Source organism: Dermacentor silvarum, chromosome 1 (assembly GCF_013339745.2).
Source record: "Dermacentor silvarum isolate Dsil-2018 chromosome 1, BIME_Dsil_1.4, whole genome shotgun sequence".
NCBI lineage: Eukaryota > Metazoa > Arthropoda > Arachnida > Ixodida > Ixodidae > Dermacentor > Dermacentor silvarum.
This window is the reverse complement of record NC_051154.1, coordinates 183,591,261-183,609,399: the sequence shown is the minus strand read 5'-3', so window position 1 is coordinate 183,609,399 and position 18,139 is coordinate 183,591,261. Positions and strand designations below refer to the sequence as shown.

Below are 18,139 nucleotides of genomic sequence, written 5' to 3'. Positions count from 1 at the left end.
CTTCTTCCGCGTGCCCCGGTACCGAGTATGCTCGAGAGGCTATTCCCCGTGCTGACCATGCACGTCAAGTTGCCCACGTTCGATTCAGAGAGTTGCAGATCCACCAGCAATCTCGATACAATAGCCATCACAGGACTACCCACTTTGCCCCTGGGTCTCTTGACCTCCTCTGGTCCCCAGCATGCAGTGTCGGGCTTTCTGAAAAGCTGCTGTTCCCAAACACCGGCCCATACCGAGTGTGTCGCCAAGTGACTGACGTAACATACGAAATTGCTCCATTGTCTTCGTCGCCATCGGCTCAAACCCGCACCGACATCACGCACGTCGTCTGACTGAAGCCCTACCATGTCGCAGACACTGATTAACCCTGTGTGTGCAGTGAACCTTGTCCGTGCCGTCGCACTTCGACTGCACCGAGTTGGTGCTTTCTCCGCCAGGGGGTAATGTTATGAGCCATGCACACATCCTGGCACGCCATCTTTGTTGTTGTGGTGCCACTCGCTGTCTATTGTAAATATTGTATATAAACCCTTTTAGACATCTCCCCGTAACACGCATGAGAAGACGCCGCAAACCATTCCAGTGCTCCTCCCTTGTGAGTGCAAGAAGACACTGCCGCATCAAGCCACTATGCTTCTCACCTCACCCTCGCAAGCTTTCGTTCACACGGACAGCATATGGCTCGCGGCCGCTATGTTATCGCGCCTGGACTTTATACTGAACCTTACGGTGACAATACACAAAATTTACAAAGCTTGCCACCACTCTACCCCGCTGTATAGGTACGGCAACGGAAACAAGCCCAAAGTGGTTATGGACGTACATGTATGGTGGTGGCCGAATGTTTAAGAAAACTCTGCCCTTTGTCATCCAAGAGCCGCCTAGAGTCACTCTGAAGGTGCTGCAAGCTTTTGCGACTTCTAAAAAAATTTCTTGCAGGACTGCGACCCCTCGGCTTCCACCAGAACCGATTTTCTTGTGCCTTCTTCTATGGTGGTTGCCACCATTGTAGTGAGAGTATTCTAGCTTTGCCTAGTTTACTGCCCAATGAAACAAAGTACGAAATAGCATCTACAAAAGCGTCTATGAGTGAGCCCAGTGAGCGCGCACCGTCGCACATCTCTTGCAGATGTGAACTGCCATACCTCGTGAGGTGCGCCAGGCGCAAGGCATAAAGATGTTACCTTGCGCGTGTTGGCAAGCGTATGTCTGGTCTCACCTTACCAGCAAAGGCAGTGCTGCTATGAACAAAATTTGCTGAAACTGCCACGAGAAGTTTGCCACTCATTGGGTGGCTAAACAGTGATCGCACTAGAGATTACATGGACAAGATTGACTGAGTGCCGTAAAAGCGGTGTGTCAGTCCACAGGTGGCTGCGGGTTATTAGCCGTAAACAACAGCGTGCATTATGTTTGTCTGTACAATCATGCTTCTTTTTTTACTGGTTGATACATTGCCAAATTCCTTACATATGATCTCTTTTCTGGGCACCGATCACATGTAAACAGAAAAGGCGTGAGGCACATAGGCGCATGTCATGGCAGCTTCATCGCACTACTCGCTCGCCTTTGTCATGTGAAAATGTCAGCATACACCTCTCTTCCGGCACCAGCGAATCTTGAGAGCTGTCGCACGTTGCCGTTCACAGCTATCGCCCCTAACTCCTATGGCGATAAGCTTCTTCACCTATGTGTTTCACAGCACGCGCACATGGCATTTGGAAAATAGTGCCATTCAAATGCAACCTTTTATGCATATAAAAATAAGCACAGTCGCCGATGGATTTTTCTTACATGGAACGGGCTCCAAAATTTTCTGATTAATAGACAATCGAAAATAGCAAACTTGAATAAGAATAATATTTATTTTGTTGAATTGAGAGTTGGCAACTAAAGATGCAGATTCGTGCCGTGTTGACGTTATTTTCACATTTATGGTATGAAGCGAAGCAAGCCAAGCTTTCGCGTTAGCTAAGCTTTCCCGGCTGATACTATCGTCAGCAGTTGGACGGTGATATCATGAAAAGTGCTGGCAGAGAGAATCCTTCGTCGGCCTCTCGGTTCAACGCGATTCCGAAAGTTGAGATTACACTACCTTTAGTACTAAACATGCGGGAAGACTCGTATTCATATGATGCCACATTATTTTGGCACACCCACTCATTGCAGGCGCAGCAGATTACATCTAGAAATAGGTGTCCCCGCTGTGTATGCGCTCAGCCATGTACAGCCACGGCCGCACTAGAAAAGGAGAGGTGTGCCAATTGCCCTTTATTTATTCCCCCCTCCCCCCTTGCTCTAGTTGAAATACAATGCTCATCAAGCCATCTTCCTCAGCTCACCCTCGCACGTTTTCAATTGCACACAAAGCAAACAGCGCGCGGAGCGCGATAAGATCTTATCGCACTTCAACTTTATACGACAACATGACACTGCTCCACTGCGGTGTGTTCGCAAGCAAATGCTTGTAATTAACTATTTCACCATCTGTGTCCACAGAAGTTTGCACTTAATACCACAGTATTTTTCACGGCAGCTGTGAAATTTTTATACATTGAGGTTCTCAATACATGGTGTACTATGGACAAGAATTTATAAAAATTGAATACTTCGTTATATTGAAAATTTAATTAAATTAAGCTCGTTATATCGAGGTTTAATTATTTGATTTGCACTTCGTTTTCATTATTCAAATTCGCTTCGAAATTTAAAATTTGATATTTACACACCCCTACTATTAATGTTTACACACGCAGGTCCCAGGGATGTGTGAATATTTCAAATAGTGAATATGTTTCATATAGCCTTTGCTATTCAATTTGTATTTGACTTAAAAGTTCACTATTTTGAAATTGTGGAATATAGTTCAACTGCCACGAGAAGTTTGCCACTCATCGAGTGGCTAAACGGTGATCGCACCCGAAATTACACGGAAAGGATTGACTGAGGGTCGTAAATTATTGAGGAGGATCATAACTTCTTGTCCATAGAACATCATTTATTTAGAACCTCAATATAACGAAGTGTGTTTATACACGATTTCAAAATAATAAAATCTCACTGCTGTTGGGAAAGAATACCGAGACAATAAATGGAAACTTCCGCGGACGCAGATGGTCAAATGGTTGAATTACAAGCGGCTGCTTGCGAATGCACTTTTCAAAGAGTGCGCCGTGTGACCAAGAGCGACCACCAAAGTGAGCAGTGTCATGTTCCATATAAAGACCATGCGAGATAAGATCCTATCGTGCCCTGCACGCTGTATGCTTTGGGTGTTAGTGAAAGCGTGCGAGTAAAAGCACGCGAGGGTGAGCTGAGAAGGATGGCGGTTTGATGAGCACTGTCCTTCACGCGTCAGCAAGGGGAAAGGGGGAGAGGAGCAAAGTTGTGATAATGCGATCAAGTGTGCACATCGGTAAGGGGAGGGGGAAATAAGTGGGGGGCAAGTTGGCGTGTCTTTTTTTTAGCGTGGTAGTGGCAGTGCATGTCTGTCAGCATGGGTGAGCGCATACGAAGCTTGTGCCCTGTTTTAGAGGTAATCTGTCCCATGTGCAAAGTGTGGGCGTGACAAGATGGCGTGGCATCATAAGCACTGTCTTTCCGCACGTTTTCGGAATCGAGGTGCAATCCCGCACCTCGTTCCCCAGTTCGTGCATTGTACTTATCTCATTCTCCAGGAACTACCACCTAATGGCAACATGGCGGACACGGCTAGCATGCCAGAACTAATTTCCCCATGCAAACCATGCTTCTCCCTCCCGGGTTTGAGTAACCGAGTGAGCAAATGTCGCCAGGACGTTCCCTGATTGGCCTCCCGAGTTGTGGCCCCCAGGAGTCCTCTCCACCCGAGCTCTGTTCCCCTGAGCGCTTCATTGCTGCGGCAGATGCTCACAGGCCCACAACAAGTTGGTTACGTGGGACCTTTGCTCTCGCGACTCCTCGTTCTCGTGCTTTGTGGACTGCTACCCGGTGTGGGATCTCACACATGCTCTTGGGACAAAGGAACGACAACACAGTAGTGTAAACAATCAAAAGGGCATTTATTGCACCTTTCATACACTAATACACACTAGCCGAATTACAACCATTAGAACATTCACACGGGCGCGTGACAAATCAAGGAAGTCCGACTCACTGCGACCCGATAGCGATCGAATACGTTCGCCCCATGCTATGCGACGGTCGCACGAAGCGGGCCGGCGCATGCGCGAAGCGTTCGTGCGTGTTTGCCGCGATCCCAAGCCAAAGAGAGAGAGAGAGAGACGCCTTCGACCTTTTTCTCCCAAGTCACCCCGCCGTTCAGCGGCGCTAGCATCGCGACACTCGTGCGAGGCTAAGAGCAGGACACCGGTATGGACGAACACGGATCGTTCGAGTGCGCCACCGTTCGCGTGACTGTACACGTCAACGACTAGGCGATGGTGTCATAGCATGGGGCGAATGTATTCGATCGCTATCGGGTCGCGGTGAGTCGGACTTCCTTGATTTGTCGCGCGCCCGTGTGAATGTTCTAATGGTTGTAATTCGGCTAGTGTGTATTAGTGTATGAAAGGTGCAATAAATGCCCTTTTGATTGTTTACACTACTGTGTTGTCGTTCCTTTGTCCCAAGAGCATGTGTGAGATCCCACATCTGGTGCCCAACGTGGGGCTCAACGTACGGCTCAACGTACGGGGCCTTCTTAAGGGGGGGAGGATGTGCTGCCACCTTCTCCCGCGGGCGGACACGGGAGAAATGCACTTTGCCCTCTCCCGGTTCTCACTCGCCTCTCGGGACGTGCGCGCCCGCGCGGGAAGAAGGAAAGTATCCGGCGGGCGAGGAGGACACTCCCCTCGCGGAAAGGTAAAAAGATATAAAAGAGCGCGACCGAGAAACCCCCGGTCTCTCTGACCTCGCTTGACCTACCTGCCGATACGGATTTACCCGCTGAAACCCGTGAGTGACCTCGTTTGCGTGACTACTACACGCGACGAGGCAAGCCTATTTTATTGCCAACAGCAATAAACGTTGAGTTGACTCGCTTGTTGCCTTATTCGCCCGAACCCTACGTAGCTGCGATTACACGCGCTACGGGTTGGGGAAGACCCCCACACCGGCTAGCCCTAGTGCAGCAGGTGCGCATACTCTATCGGTCTTGCGGTGAGCCTTTGCCCGTAACCGCCGTGACCGTCACACTGCTATATCTTGGGTAAATAAACCCGTGTCTGTTGGCGAACTAACTTTGGAGCCTTCTTTGCGCCGTATCGGAGTCGACGAACCCTGCCGTAGCGCCTTAAAGCATTGCGGGGTAAAGGAGCACAGCGCCCTTTCCAGACAATCGCTTGTAGGCCGAGCCTTGTGCAAGCCCATCTCCACAGCGTTTAGTTATGGAGGTTACATAATCTCAATTTTTGGAGACGCGTTGAAGTGAAAGGAAGAAGTCGCATTCGCCCCTCGCTGCCGGCGCTTTTCATAATAGTGCCCTCCCACTGCAGGCGACACTATCAGCTGCGGAGGTGGAGTGGACACGAAAGTATGGCTGGCTTCACTTGATTGATACCACTGATGAAGTTATCAGTTGCATGCCTGACTCTCAAATTCAACAAAATTATGTTTTTTTTCTCATTCAAGTTTGCTTTTTTCAATTGCCCAACAGTTAGTAAAGCTTTCCAGCTCCTTCTGTGCAAAATATGTATATATATCAGCAACTACTGTACAGTGGAACCTTGCTGATACGATTCTGCATAATACGTTTTTTGGTATGATACGTTTTTTTTTTTCTTTTCCCGACATGATTTGGCTGCATAATACATTGGATGATACGATTTTCGGATGATACACTTTATTTTCCGGTTCCTGTGAATGTCGTATCAACGAGGTCCCACTATATTTTTATTCGCGTAAAAGGTTGCATTTCCATACAATAAAATTGATCTAACGAAGTAAATTTTAGATTTTACTGTCTTCGTTATATTGAGATTTATTGTATTTGTTTTTCTTTGAATATAATAACTTTCACTAGGGCCTCGAAGAAAAGAGTGTGAGTGAGGAATTGTTTTGAATAATTCTGCTGCAGGAGAGCCACAGTTCTGCACAGGCACTAGTTCTTGAGCAAAAGCACCAGGAAGATAACTACTAACTCAATCATTTCCAGTCATGCCTCGCTTAAGGAAGCCTTTATTTGAATTTATTCTCTCAATTCAGACAAACCAATTCATTATATTGACGCGAAATAAGTTGGCACGTGGTGACACTGGCCCCTTGAGGCGAGAACGACGAAGTTCGTGGTTGCGCGCGCTCTCTCCGAGGTCCAGCCATTATTAAAGGCTGACGTGTTTTTTTGCCTATCTGTTGCTGGTGAACTATTCTAGCTGTAATAGCTGGGTGACATTTCTGGTGGAAGTGCTGGGTACGGTCGATGTTAAGATCTCCGGAGCGTACCCCAGACCTAAGCCCGGCGAGTAGTTCGGACGAGCTTACCCCTGTGCACGTACGTACCAGCCGGCGTCTCCAGGGACTCCAGCCACAGCACGGTCTGCTACCCGAACGAAGTAGAATGATGAACCAACCACCTCCTGCCGCTACTGCAGCATCGCACGTGGTCGTCAATCAGATCCGGACACCGAATCATTTCCACGGGAGTGCTTCAGAGGACGCCGACGACTGGCTTGACCATTTTGACCGGGTCGCCAACGTCAACGACTGGACCCACGAGCGTAAGCTTCGCTACGTGTACTTCGCTCTTGAAGATTCCGCTAAAATATGGTTTGAGAACCACGAGGCGACACTGACGTCATGGGAAGAATTTCGTCGGCAGTTCCTCAATGCCTTCGCCAGGGCGGACCGGAAGGAGAGGGCGGAGTTAGCACTTAGTTAGCAATTCAAGGCCCGAATGAGCGAGTGACGGCGTACGTAGAAGACATGAATCGGCTCTTCCGACGTGCGGACCCCTCTATGACTGAAGCAAAGAAGGTGCGCCACCTAATGCGCGGCGTCAAAGAGGAAATCTTTGCTGGCCTCATTCGAAATCCGCCGATGACAGTGGCAGAGTTCCACGACGAAGCCACCACCATGGAAAAGGCCCTTCAACAGCGGGCCAGGCAATACAACCGCGACGCCGTGATTTCAAGGGAGCTCTCTGCCGTTACCCTCGGCAACGACGTCGGCGCCTTGCGAGAACTCATCAGGGCTGTCATCAAGGAGGAACTGCAGAAGATGCAGACGACCGCTGCCTCTGTGGGACAACTTTCCATTGCGGAAATGGTGCGCGCCGAGGTCCGACAGGCCGTCCATGTTCCTGAACAGTACGAGGCACCACAGCAGAGACCGCGTCCTGAAACGAGTTACGCAGAAGCAGTACGTCGTCCACCACCCTCAAGCGCGTATAGCATGGTACACCCCGCTCAGCAATTGGACGTTAGCTTCAGGCCTTGCAGCACACCGCACATCGCAGAAGCAAGAACTAGGAAGAGCGACGTCTGGCGCACCGCAGACTACAAGCCCCTTTGTTACCATTGTGGCGAAGCCGGGCACATCTACAGAATGTGTCCTTATCGTCATGTGGGGCTCCGAGGATTCGCACCAAATGCACCTCGTCCACGACCTGGTGAGCGACCGCCGGAAATAGAGAGTTTCGTCGCGAATCGTCGCAATGGTGATCAACGATGGCACGAGCCCCGTTCGTCGTCTCCTGCTCGTTACAGGTCACCATCACCAAGCCAAGCCTTCTCTCGCGGCGCTCTCAGACGCCGCTCGCCAAGCCCGGCGGCTCGGGAAAACTGAGTTCAGCGACCTCCGGAGGTGAGGCCGCTGACGTCGACTGTGCGCAAGATCCTCCACTACGACGACAACGACGAAAACAGAACGACGCAGACCTACAGACGCAGTCAAACACCGTACGAGAGGTAATAACGTCGAACATTCCCGTCACCGTAGATGACGAAGACATAACAGCATTAATCGACACTGGAGCGGACACCTCAGTTATGAGCATGGACCTTGCCTGCAAGCTGAAGAAAGTTTCTACCGAGTGGACTGGGTCGCAGATTCGCACTGCAGGCGGCCATCTGCTAACCCCGGTAGGAAGATGCACAGCGCGAGTGAGCATTCGTGGGTTTACGTACCTCGGAGATTTCGTTATCCTCCCAAGCTGTTCGAGGGACCTAATTCTGGGAATGGACTTTCTGCAGGCTAATGGAGCCGTGATAAACCTACAAAAGTCGCTGGTAACGTTTTCAACGGCGCAGGCCTTAGCAGGGAGCAGCACTGACGACACGTATGTCAACGCCTTGAGGATTGTCGACGAGAACATCACGGTGCCGCCAAGGAGCAGCGTATTGACCCTCGTAACCTGCGACGCATTCGACGACTATGAGGGTATTGCCGAGGCAAATATCCCGCTGTTGCTCGAAAGACACATGTGCATCGCCCGGGGCCTTGTTCGAATACAGAATAAGTGCTCGCAAGTTTTGCTGACAAATTTCAGCCATGAGTATCAGCACGTCCCTCAAGGTACAGCTGTGGCCTTTCTGAACGGCATTGCTGACTTCTCCGACGTCGGCACGTTACAAGTGACTTCACCGGATGTAACAACTCACGCCAGCCTGAGTACCCGCGTCCACATTAATGCTGACTTAGCAGATGTACACAAGAATCAGCTACTGGGCCTAGTGACAGAATTCTCTGGCTGTTTTTCCACAGAATCTAGAGTCCAGCGCACCTCCATTACGCAACACCGGATAGTTACAGAGGAGTCGGCGCGGCCTGTTCGTCAGCACCCGTACCGCGTGTCACCTATGGAGCGGGAGGCGATTAAGCGTCAAGTTGAAGAAATGCTCAATGATGACGTCATCCAGCCGTCGACAAGTCCGTGGGCGTCCCCTGTCGTGCTAGTAAAAAAGAAAGACAACACGCTCCGCTTCTGCGTTGACTACAGACGGCTTAACCGAGTCACCAAACGAGACGTTTACCCCCTGCCACAGATCGATGACGCTTTGGACCGTCTGCGCCATGCTGAGTTCTTTACTTCGTTAGACCTAAAGTCAGGGTACTGGCAAATCGAAGTGGACGAGCGTGACCGTGAAAAAACCGCCTTCGTGACTCCCGACGGGCTATACGAATTTAAAGTCCTGCCTTTCGGTCTCTGTTCCGCTCCTGCTACGTTTCAACGAATGATGGACACTGTACTCGTCGGACTAAAGTGGCAGACGTGTCTAGTGTACCTTGACGACGTTGTTGTGTTTTCCAGCACGTTCGATGAACATCTCACCCGACTACGAAGTGTCCTTACCGCAATACGCAAGGCAAACCTCACCATCAAGCCTGAAAAATGTTACTTTGGCTTCCGGGAACTCAAGTTTTTAGGCCACGTGGTCAGCTCCCAAGGAGTACGACCAGACCCAGAAAAGCTCGCTGCCGTTGCCGAGTTTCCTCACCCTAAAGACAAGAAGGCTGTTCAGCGGTTCCTGGGCCTCTGCGCTTACTACCGCCGTTTCGTTGAAGGCTTCTCGAGGATTGCTGAACCTTTCACGAGACTGACGCGACAAGATGTGCCCTTTGCGTGGACGGAAGACCAAAAGCTGGCCTTCACCAAATTGCGCAAACGCCTTCAATCCGCTCCAGTGCTGGCGCATTTTGATGACACCGCGCCAACTGAAATTCACACAGACGCAAGCAATGTAGGACTCGGGGCTATTCTGGTTCAATGGCAAGACGGCGCAGAACGTGTAATTGCGTACGCGAGCCGTAGTCTCACAAAAGCAGAAGCTAATTATTCAACCACCGAAAAAGAATGTTTAGCAGTCGTGTGGGCCATCAGCAAGTTCCGACCTTACTTATACGGCCGGCCATTCGAGCGATCAGTGACCACCATTCGCTCTGCTGGCTTGCCAATCTACGAGACCCGTCAGGTCGCCTCGCTCGTTGGAGCCTCCGCCTCCAGGAATACGACATGACTGTTGTCTACAGATCGGGCCGTAAGCATAGCGACGCTGACTGCTTGTCACGTTCTCCTATTCCCTCGACATCCTCCGACTTGGAGCTAGATTTGCCGTTTCTTGGTGTCGTCGACGTGGTGCGCATGGCTGACTACCAACGTGCAGACTCTGAACTGCTTCCAGTCATCCGATATCTCGAGGGAGCTGACGTTGTTGTCCCACGCCCACTTTCAAGAGGATTGACATCGTACTGCCTGCGGAACGATGTCCTGTACAAGAAAAATTTCGAGAACAGCCAAGAAACGTTCCTTCTCGTCGTTCCGACGGCGCTGCGCGAGGAAGTTTTACAGGCGTGTCACGACGATCCCTGTGCCGGCCACTTAGGCTTCGCGAGGACATTAGCGCGCATACGGCGGAAATACTATTGGCCACACCTATTTTCGTCGGTTCAGCGCTATGTGCGAACGTGCCGTGACTGTCAGAGGCGTAAAGTCCCACCCGTCAAGCCTGCCGGCCTCCTTCAGCCTTTGGATCCGCCTCCGGCGCCGTTCCAGCAAGTGGGAATGGACCTTCTTAGTCCGTTCCCCACGTCTTCCTTGCAAAACAAGTGGATAATCGTGGCAACCGATTATTTAACTCGCTATGCGGAGACAAAAGCTGTGCCGCAGGGAACTGCTGCTGAAGTCGCCAGCTTCTTCGTCCACAACATCGTGCTTCGTCACGGTGCACCCGCTGTGCTCATTACTGATCGCGGTGCAGCGTTTACAGCGGAGTTGTTGCAACAAGTCGTCACGCTGATGCATACTGACCACCGAAGGACCACAGCCTATCATCCCCAGACTAACGGCTTAACAGAGCGCCTGAACAGAACATTGGCCGACATGCTATCCATGTACATTGATGTGGAACACAAGACATGGGATGAAATTTTGCCATACGTGACGTTTGCTTACAATACGGCTGTGCAGGAAACCACCGAGTTTACACCATTCGAGCTCGTTTACGGACGTCGCGTTACAACCCCCTTAGACGCCATGCTCCCGGTAGACCACGGAGCCACAAGTAATGACACCACTGAGGAGTTCGTCGAGAAAGCGGAGGAAGCTCGCCAGCTTGCTCGGAATCGCATCCGCACCCAGCAGAATACCGACGCCTGCCGTTACAACCGGACCCGACGGAACGTCCAGTACTCACCAGGCGACTGCGTGTGGGTGTGGACACCTATCCGACACCGTGGGCTCTCTGAGAAATTGTTGCGCCGCTATTTCGGCCCCTACGAAGTTGTACGCCGCCTCAGTGATGTGAACTATGAGGTGGTGCCTCAAAGCTCTGATCCTAGTTCGAACCGACGCCGTCCCCGTGCTGAAGTCGTCCACGTAGTACGGATGAAGCCGTACTACGCACGCGAGGGATAAGCAACCCTCACAAACCGCTTCAGCACTGTGTACATTCCTGTATGTTGTTTTTTTTTCTTTCCATGTTGACACTCTTGCCCATATTGCTCGCCCCATGCCCTTGAAGCGACCGGGTCGGTTGCTTTTGAGAGGGGAGCAATGACGCGAAATAAGTTGGCACGTGGTGACACTGGCCCCTTGAGGCGAGAACGACGAAGTTCGTGGTTGCGCGCGCGCTCTCCGAGGTCCAGCCATTATTAAAGGCTGACGTGTTTTTTTGCCTATCTGTTGCTGGTGAACTATTCTAGCTGTAATAGCTGGGTGACAATATATACTATTCCATCATTTATGCATTGACAGCTGCAATGCTGCAGTACCACACAAACAACCTTCAACAAACAACATTGTATGCGCATCATAGTTATGTATATTTTTTTCATTACTGTCATGGTCACAGCACACAAAATAATTAAAATCCCTTTTTTCCTTTTTTTTTTAATTTACGAGCTCCTTAGTTGACCAAACGTCCAGTTTGGGTACTGCATTGTATGCACGAATCAAATCATGTAAATAAGTTTGTTAAATAAACTTGATACACTTTATATTTCACTTTGTTTAGAACTGAGAAAATATTCAACATTCAGAGGTTATTGAATATTTGTATTCGTTAAAAAAGCTCACTATTCGAACATTCCTAGTTCTTTACTTTTGTGAATATTGGCATAAATTAACCCAAAGTTTAAATTAATGGGAATTAGGGCAAAAAGACTAATTACCAGAAAGGAGAAGTAGACAAGACAATACGCTAAAGTAATGCCGCACTCTTTTCTTGTTTCTTCTTTTACAACAGTTAAAATGCACCAATCCCTGCACAAGCACTAACCAGCCCAACTTGTAAGAAAATAGTGGAGATCTACAGAACACACATGTTAAAGCGAGTGTTGACATGCACTGTGAAAACAAGAACTCAAGGTATATGTGATGACTGTACCAGCATGTAGACACTGAAGTCTGGCAGATCAAGTACGACGGACTTGCTATCAGGAGAGAGCAGAATCCAGGCAGGATGTACACGGCCATGGCCAATAGGAGGTTTGCTTTCAAGTGGGGTATGCAGCACATGGAGCGCACTCAGAATGTCGTGCAGAAGAGTCAGATGAGGCAGGACAGATCGAGCATGCATCACCAGGGGCTTCCCCATGGAGGGAACCATGATGTACACATGGCGCTGGTCCTGCAGGCACACCAGTGTTCTATTCACAACATTGAAAATGACATTCCTAATGCAGGTTCCACTGTAAACTCTACAGTCACAAACTGTTCACAGCAGTGGTACTGATAGTGCAGTGTGTCGCTCAAATTATCGCACCAAAAAAAGAATCGACAATGCCATTACGCAAATATGCAAACTTGCAGTATTTGAAATTCAAATACTGGGTATCTGAAAGTTGGGGGAAATTATTTGATCAATCTGCATTTTATATGAATGTTCCCCCATTCCCACTTTTTAGGTTACAGTATGGGGATGAACGAATGGTACACGAAAAAGCTTTGTACAGGCATTTTCAGTAAGGGTTATGTAGCAGGGAGTAGCAAGCTATAGTTAGCAATTGAGCTCTGTGGAACTCCAAAAAGTAAAGGAAGTTTGATGAAATGGAAAAATTTGCATCTACTCAAGAAGAGTCATGAAGCTACAAAGAAAAGAAAAAAAAAAAGGAAAAGGGTTTCTCGGAAAGAAAGTTGAGGTTGGAGAAAATTTTTTTCTAGTTACAGAGAGTGAACCAGGGACCAACGCTTTTTTCTGGCTGCGGCTGAGATCATAGGCATGAGATCGACCGATGGCCAAACAGGTGCCAATGAAATCCCTGGGCGACCAGTCAGCAACTATTGAGAACTCAAGTTCGTCTGTGAGCTATGAAACTGTAAGTTTGCATGTAAATGGAGCAGTGGCGTATACTCGAAAATTATGACTGGCGCAACACATTGTGCAAAACAATGAAAGAAGAGAACCCGCTACATACAATGACATACTCACCCATCTACCTTTATCCTCATTTTACTAAAACAATTTGCCTGTGTAATTCAAACTTGCAGCAGTATTTCAATCACAAGTGTTTCAAGATGTACGGGATACATTTTGAATATCCTTACTTTAATTAATGCTTTTGCTGTTGATGCACTATCTTGGTGTACACAATTGTGTACGAAGTCTCTGGAAGGGTTAATAACATTTGCCGTTTGCAGCAGTCCATCTTTTTCCAACCACTCCCAGCTAGGTACTGGCTGGGAGTGGTTGGCGCTGGTATTAAAAAGGTGCTAGAACAGTCGATAACTGTAGCTCAGTCACTAATTCCTTGCTTTAATAAGTTTGTTGAAAAGTTAATTGCAGTAGGTCTCACAAAATACCATGACAAACTTAAGCTAATACTATTGCCACATCAGTTTAGATTTTGACAAGGTCTTTCCATTACCCTCAAAGAAATTGCACTTACTGATACACTTACTGATAAAAGCACCACTGACGAGAGCAAGTTTGTCGGATTGATTTTTATCGATTTCAGTCAAGCTTTCAACACTATCAATCATGCAATTGTTCTGAACAAACTTTTTCTTACGGTAGAACTAGCCCCCACTACAGCACATTCGTGACAACATAGTTAACACAGACAGTCCCTGTTTCAGGCGCATTTTTACACACCAAAACTATCAACATAGGAGCTTCACAAGCATCTTTATTAGGACCACTATTACTTCTCAGTTACCCAAAAGATCTTCCCGATTTCTTATCACCAGAGCCAGACACATCACTTTGCGCGGATGAAATTACCATTTTTGCTTCACATGACTCCATCGAAGCCCTGACAATACATCTAAAGAGTGATCTTTTAAAGTGTTATTACATGGTGTCATATAGACAGGCTAGTAATCATTACCTCAGAAACTAAATTTATAATGTTTACCTCGCAGTTAAAAGTGTTGTAACATACTTCCCGTTTGAGTGAATAATCATGCAACTTCACCCATGCAAATCACTGCCCAAGCACTCCGAACAGATGGTTAACCAGCGAAGCTCAAAGCGGCCCTGGTGTTTATCAATGGGTTAATCCCAAAGGTTCATTAAATGACGGCTTGGTAGACTGCCATATCCTCGGTACACAGCTGTTGCTTGCGCTCGGCTGGACAAGCTTCTTGTGCCTAGCCTGCAGCACTGGCACGGCGTAGATGAGATCGTTCCCGGTTCTGCTCGCGGCGTTACTGATCGAAAGCTGCCTGCTCCTCAGGAGTACATATGGCGTACCCATTTCGGAACCGGAGAGAAAAAACTGCTGTGCACGCGCTCGGCTACAATGGAGAACAACTTCACTACTAGCGCAGCCAATCGCAAGCCTCTTTTTTCACGCATGCGCATGGCATTGCGTTGGCATACAGGCAACAAACGAACGAATCGGCTAGTCACATACAGCTTCGCTGTAAAAGAATACAGCATATGGCATTTGCGTTATTCACAAAGCCCACCTATGGTTTAGCCTCCTTCACACTAGTTATTCTCAATTATGCCTTCATTCATAGTTACTTTACCTATTGCATCGAATCGTGGAGTCTCACACATAATACAGTGAAATCTTGTTGATACAATCTTCAAGGGAACCGAAAAACAAAACGTATCATCCGAAATACATTGCTCCTATAAGAAATTGGCAGGGGTAAGAACAAAAACGTATTATCCCAAAAAGCATGTTATGCAGAATCGTATAAACGAGATTCCACTGTACATACTGAAGTTCACTGGTGCACGTTGTGGGGATGCGCGACTCTCACGCGTCCCCTGATGTTTTCCCCGCATAGCTCGCGTCTCCTGTAATCCGGCTTCTCTGTGTAGCTAAGCGTCGGCAGCGGTCAGAGTAGTTGCGGCACATTGCGTGAGATGGCGCGAGTGTCGCGATGCTAACGCCACCGAACGGCGGGGTCACTTGGGAGAAAAAGGTCGAAGGCGCTTCCTCTTTGGGTTGGGGACGGTGAGCGTGCGCCGATCCACGCTTCGCGAGACCGTCTCGCGCGGCTAGGAGGAGGGCACCGGTATGGACGAACACGGATCGTTCGAACATGCCACCGTTCGCGTGACCGTACACGTGAACGACTAGGCGATGGTGTCATAGCATGGGGCGAACATATTCGCTTGCTATCCGGTTGCGGTGAGTCAGACTTCCTTGATTTGTTGCGTGCCCATGTGAATGTTCTATGCGTAGTACTTCGGCTAGCATGCATTAGTGTATGAAAGGTGCAATAAATGCCCTTTTGATTGTTTGCACAACTGCGTTGTCGTTCCTTTGTCTCAAGAGCACGTATGAGACCCCACAACGTTCAAACACAGGCCCTTATAATGCGCACATGGCCTAAATCTTTCATCTACTAAATATTCAACTTGCAAAGCTAATTTCCGACAACTTAAGTATTATTGCTTACTGCATGGTAGGTACCCACATTGTAGGTACCTAACCTTCTTTATATTACAAGAAGAAATTCTATCGCAATTTCTCATTCACACATTTCTCCCTACAAAGTAACAGTTTTACAGACAAAGGCAGGTACTACAGTCGAGCCCGACTATATCGAACCCGTTTATATCTAATTATCCCGTATATCGAACAATTTCTAAACACGGTAAATTTACATTGAGAATATATAGCAAAAGTTACTGTTACATCGAACGAAAATAGCAACGACAACCGATACATCAAACTCAATGTGCCTCAAAACTGCCCCAGCAAGTTGGCTTTCCCTCGCGGTGGCAGGGAGAACTGCCGGCGCCACCCGAGAAAAAGTGGTTTAGACCCGGCTGTGCACGGGCAAACACCCTCCTGCAAAAAATGATCCTGACCTGCTCGCAGCACTTACAGCCAATCAGAGGCCGTCGTGCTTTCTCCGAGGCGAGGAGGCGGTACAAGTGAGCGCCATTTTTTCTTTATGCTTGTGTGCCTGCTGCTGCCTCTTTTCCTCGAGTCCTCATCCAGCGTGGTCCGTGCTGGTGGTGTTGCCTGTTAGCGCTCTGTGAACTTTCTTGGCGCGCTGACGTCATGGCTTGTGCAAAGAGGCAGAATTTGCCGTTCGCCGCGAAATTCGAAATCATAAATCAAGTCGAGCGCGGTAAGAAGTCCGACTTCGCCGCCGCGTACAAGATTATAAGGAGCACCTTGAGTACTATCCTGAAGAACAAGGCAGACATCAGGGCCAAGTCGGACAAAAGGCCAGGTGCCCGTGGCGCCCGACGTGTGCGCGCTGCTGTGTATGAAGATGTCGAAGCGGCCGCGAAGTCGTTGAAACAGAAGAAAATCCAGCACTGTTTTGTTCCAAAGTAGGGCACGCAAGTAAGCCACCATATTAATAAAGTACTTTTCTTATTGGTATGTGCATTTGCACCATCAAATCCTATAGCGGCCTATATCGAGTTATGCCTTATATCAAACTAATAAACATTTTTTGGTGAGTTTGATATACCCGGGTTCGACTGTATAAGGAACCGTTTATTCCAGCCGAGCTCGAGCTATGACGAACAAAAACAAGCTGTGCGGCTCATGATGATAAATACAGATAAGGGATTTCTATAAGTGATGCGTAGAGATGAAGTAGAGTCAGTCATGGATCGCGTTCTCAATAATTTCCTCCCGTGGTGGAGACGGCCACCTGGTCGCGCGGCATTGTTATGAAACGTGGCGAGTGTACGGTTTTAAGCGTGATACATGCACAATTTCTGTACCCCGGCAACTGTGGTCGGAAGAAATTCTAAGGGGTGAGACGCGGTAATTAACCGGAGATGTCCGCTCAATGACCGCGTAGGGTCTAAAAAAAAACGAATGGCAAATTTTTCGCATAACCTGGGAACGCGCACAAGAGTCGTAAGAAGAACGTTGTCAGTAGAAAAAGTCGCAGCACGATGAGTTGAGTCGCAGCGAGTCATCCGAGCGTCCTGAGAGATGCTGGTGTTAACACAATCGAGGTGATGGCCGTCCGCGAGGTGTGTCCGCGACGGTGTGTTTCACAGCCGTATTGTCAGCAAATTTCACAAACGGCACGATTGCATCCCTGTTGGTGTGGTCGGGGCTGATATACATTGTAAACATATCCAATAGAGTACGATGAAAACGCTCTGTCAAGCCGTTGGTCTGCGCGTGGTAAATCGAAGGGGTCTTGTGAATGGTGTTTGAGGCGCGCAGAACTCTGGTAAAAAGAGACGAGAGGAAGGCGTTGCCGCGGTCGCTGAGGAGAACACGCCGAGCTCCGTGACGTAAGAGGATGTTGCGTAGAAAGAAAATGGGCGACTTCAGTGGCATTCCCAGATTGTATACACACGCTGTCTCGGCGTAGCGTGTCAGATGGTCTACGGCCGTAACAATCCAGCAATTGCCATTGGAGGCCTTGGGAAGAGGACCATACAAGTCTATTCCGATGACCTCGAAAGGCGAAGCGGGACAAGGAAGAGGTTGCAAAAGAAGAGAAGGAGGAGTCATAGATCGTTTGTGGCATTGAATTAGAACGCATGATGCAACGTACCTAGCTACAGCAGAAGAGAAGCCAGGCCAAGAGCAGACTTCATAGTATGTTGTACGTCTTGTGGTATCAGAGATGACCTGCCGTCGGATCATCATGAAAGGCTTCAAGCACCTCACGTTGCAGAGAACGTGGCATGATGGGTACCCATTTGTTGCCATCAACGGATAAATACAGTCAAACCTCGTTAATATGTACCCACTTAATGTGTAATTGCAGTTTAAACGTAGTCACAAAGATTTCCCCACCTAGCCCCCATTGAACCCCATGTACTGGCTGACCCCT

At 48.6% G+C, this 18,139-nt stretch overlaps 1 protein-coding gene across 5 annotated transcripts in view; it reads right to left on the bottom strand.

The window, feature by feature from the left end:
• The window catches only part of LOC119436507 (serine/threonine-protein kinase 31-like), a 222,350-nt gene that overhangs the window by 35,207 nt on the left and 169,004 nt on the right, over window positions 1-18,139 (bottom strand). For all 5 annotated transcript variants that reach the window (XM_049658155.1, XM_049658154.1, XM_049658156.1 and 2 more), the window contains one exon: window positions 12,300-12,542. In XM_049658155.1, the coding sequence (XP_049514112.1) occupies window positions 12,300-12,542 (243 nt within the window). The remainder of the gene's footprint in view (window positions 1-12,299; window positions 12,543-18,139) is intronic.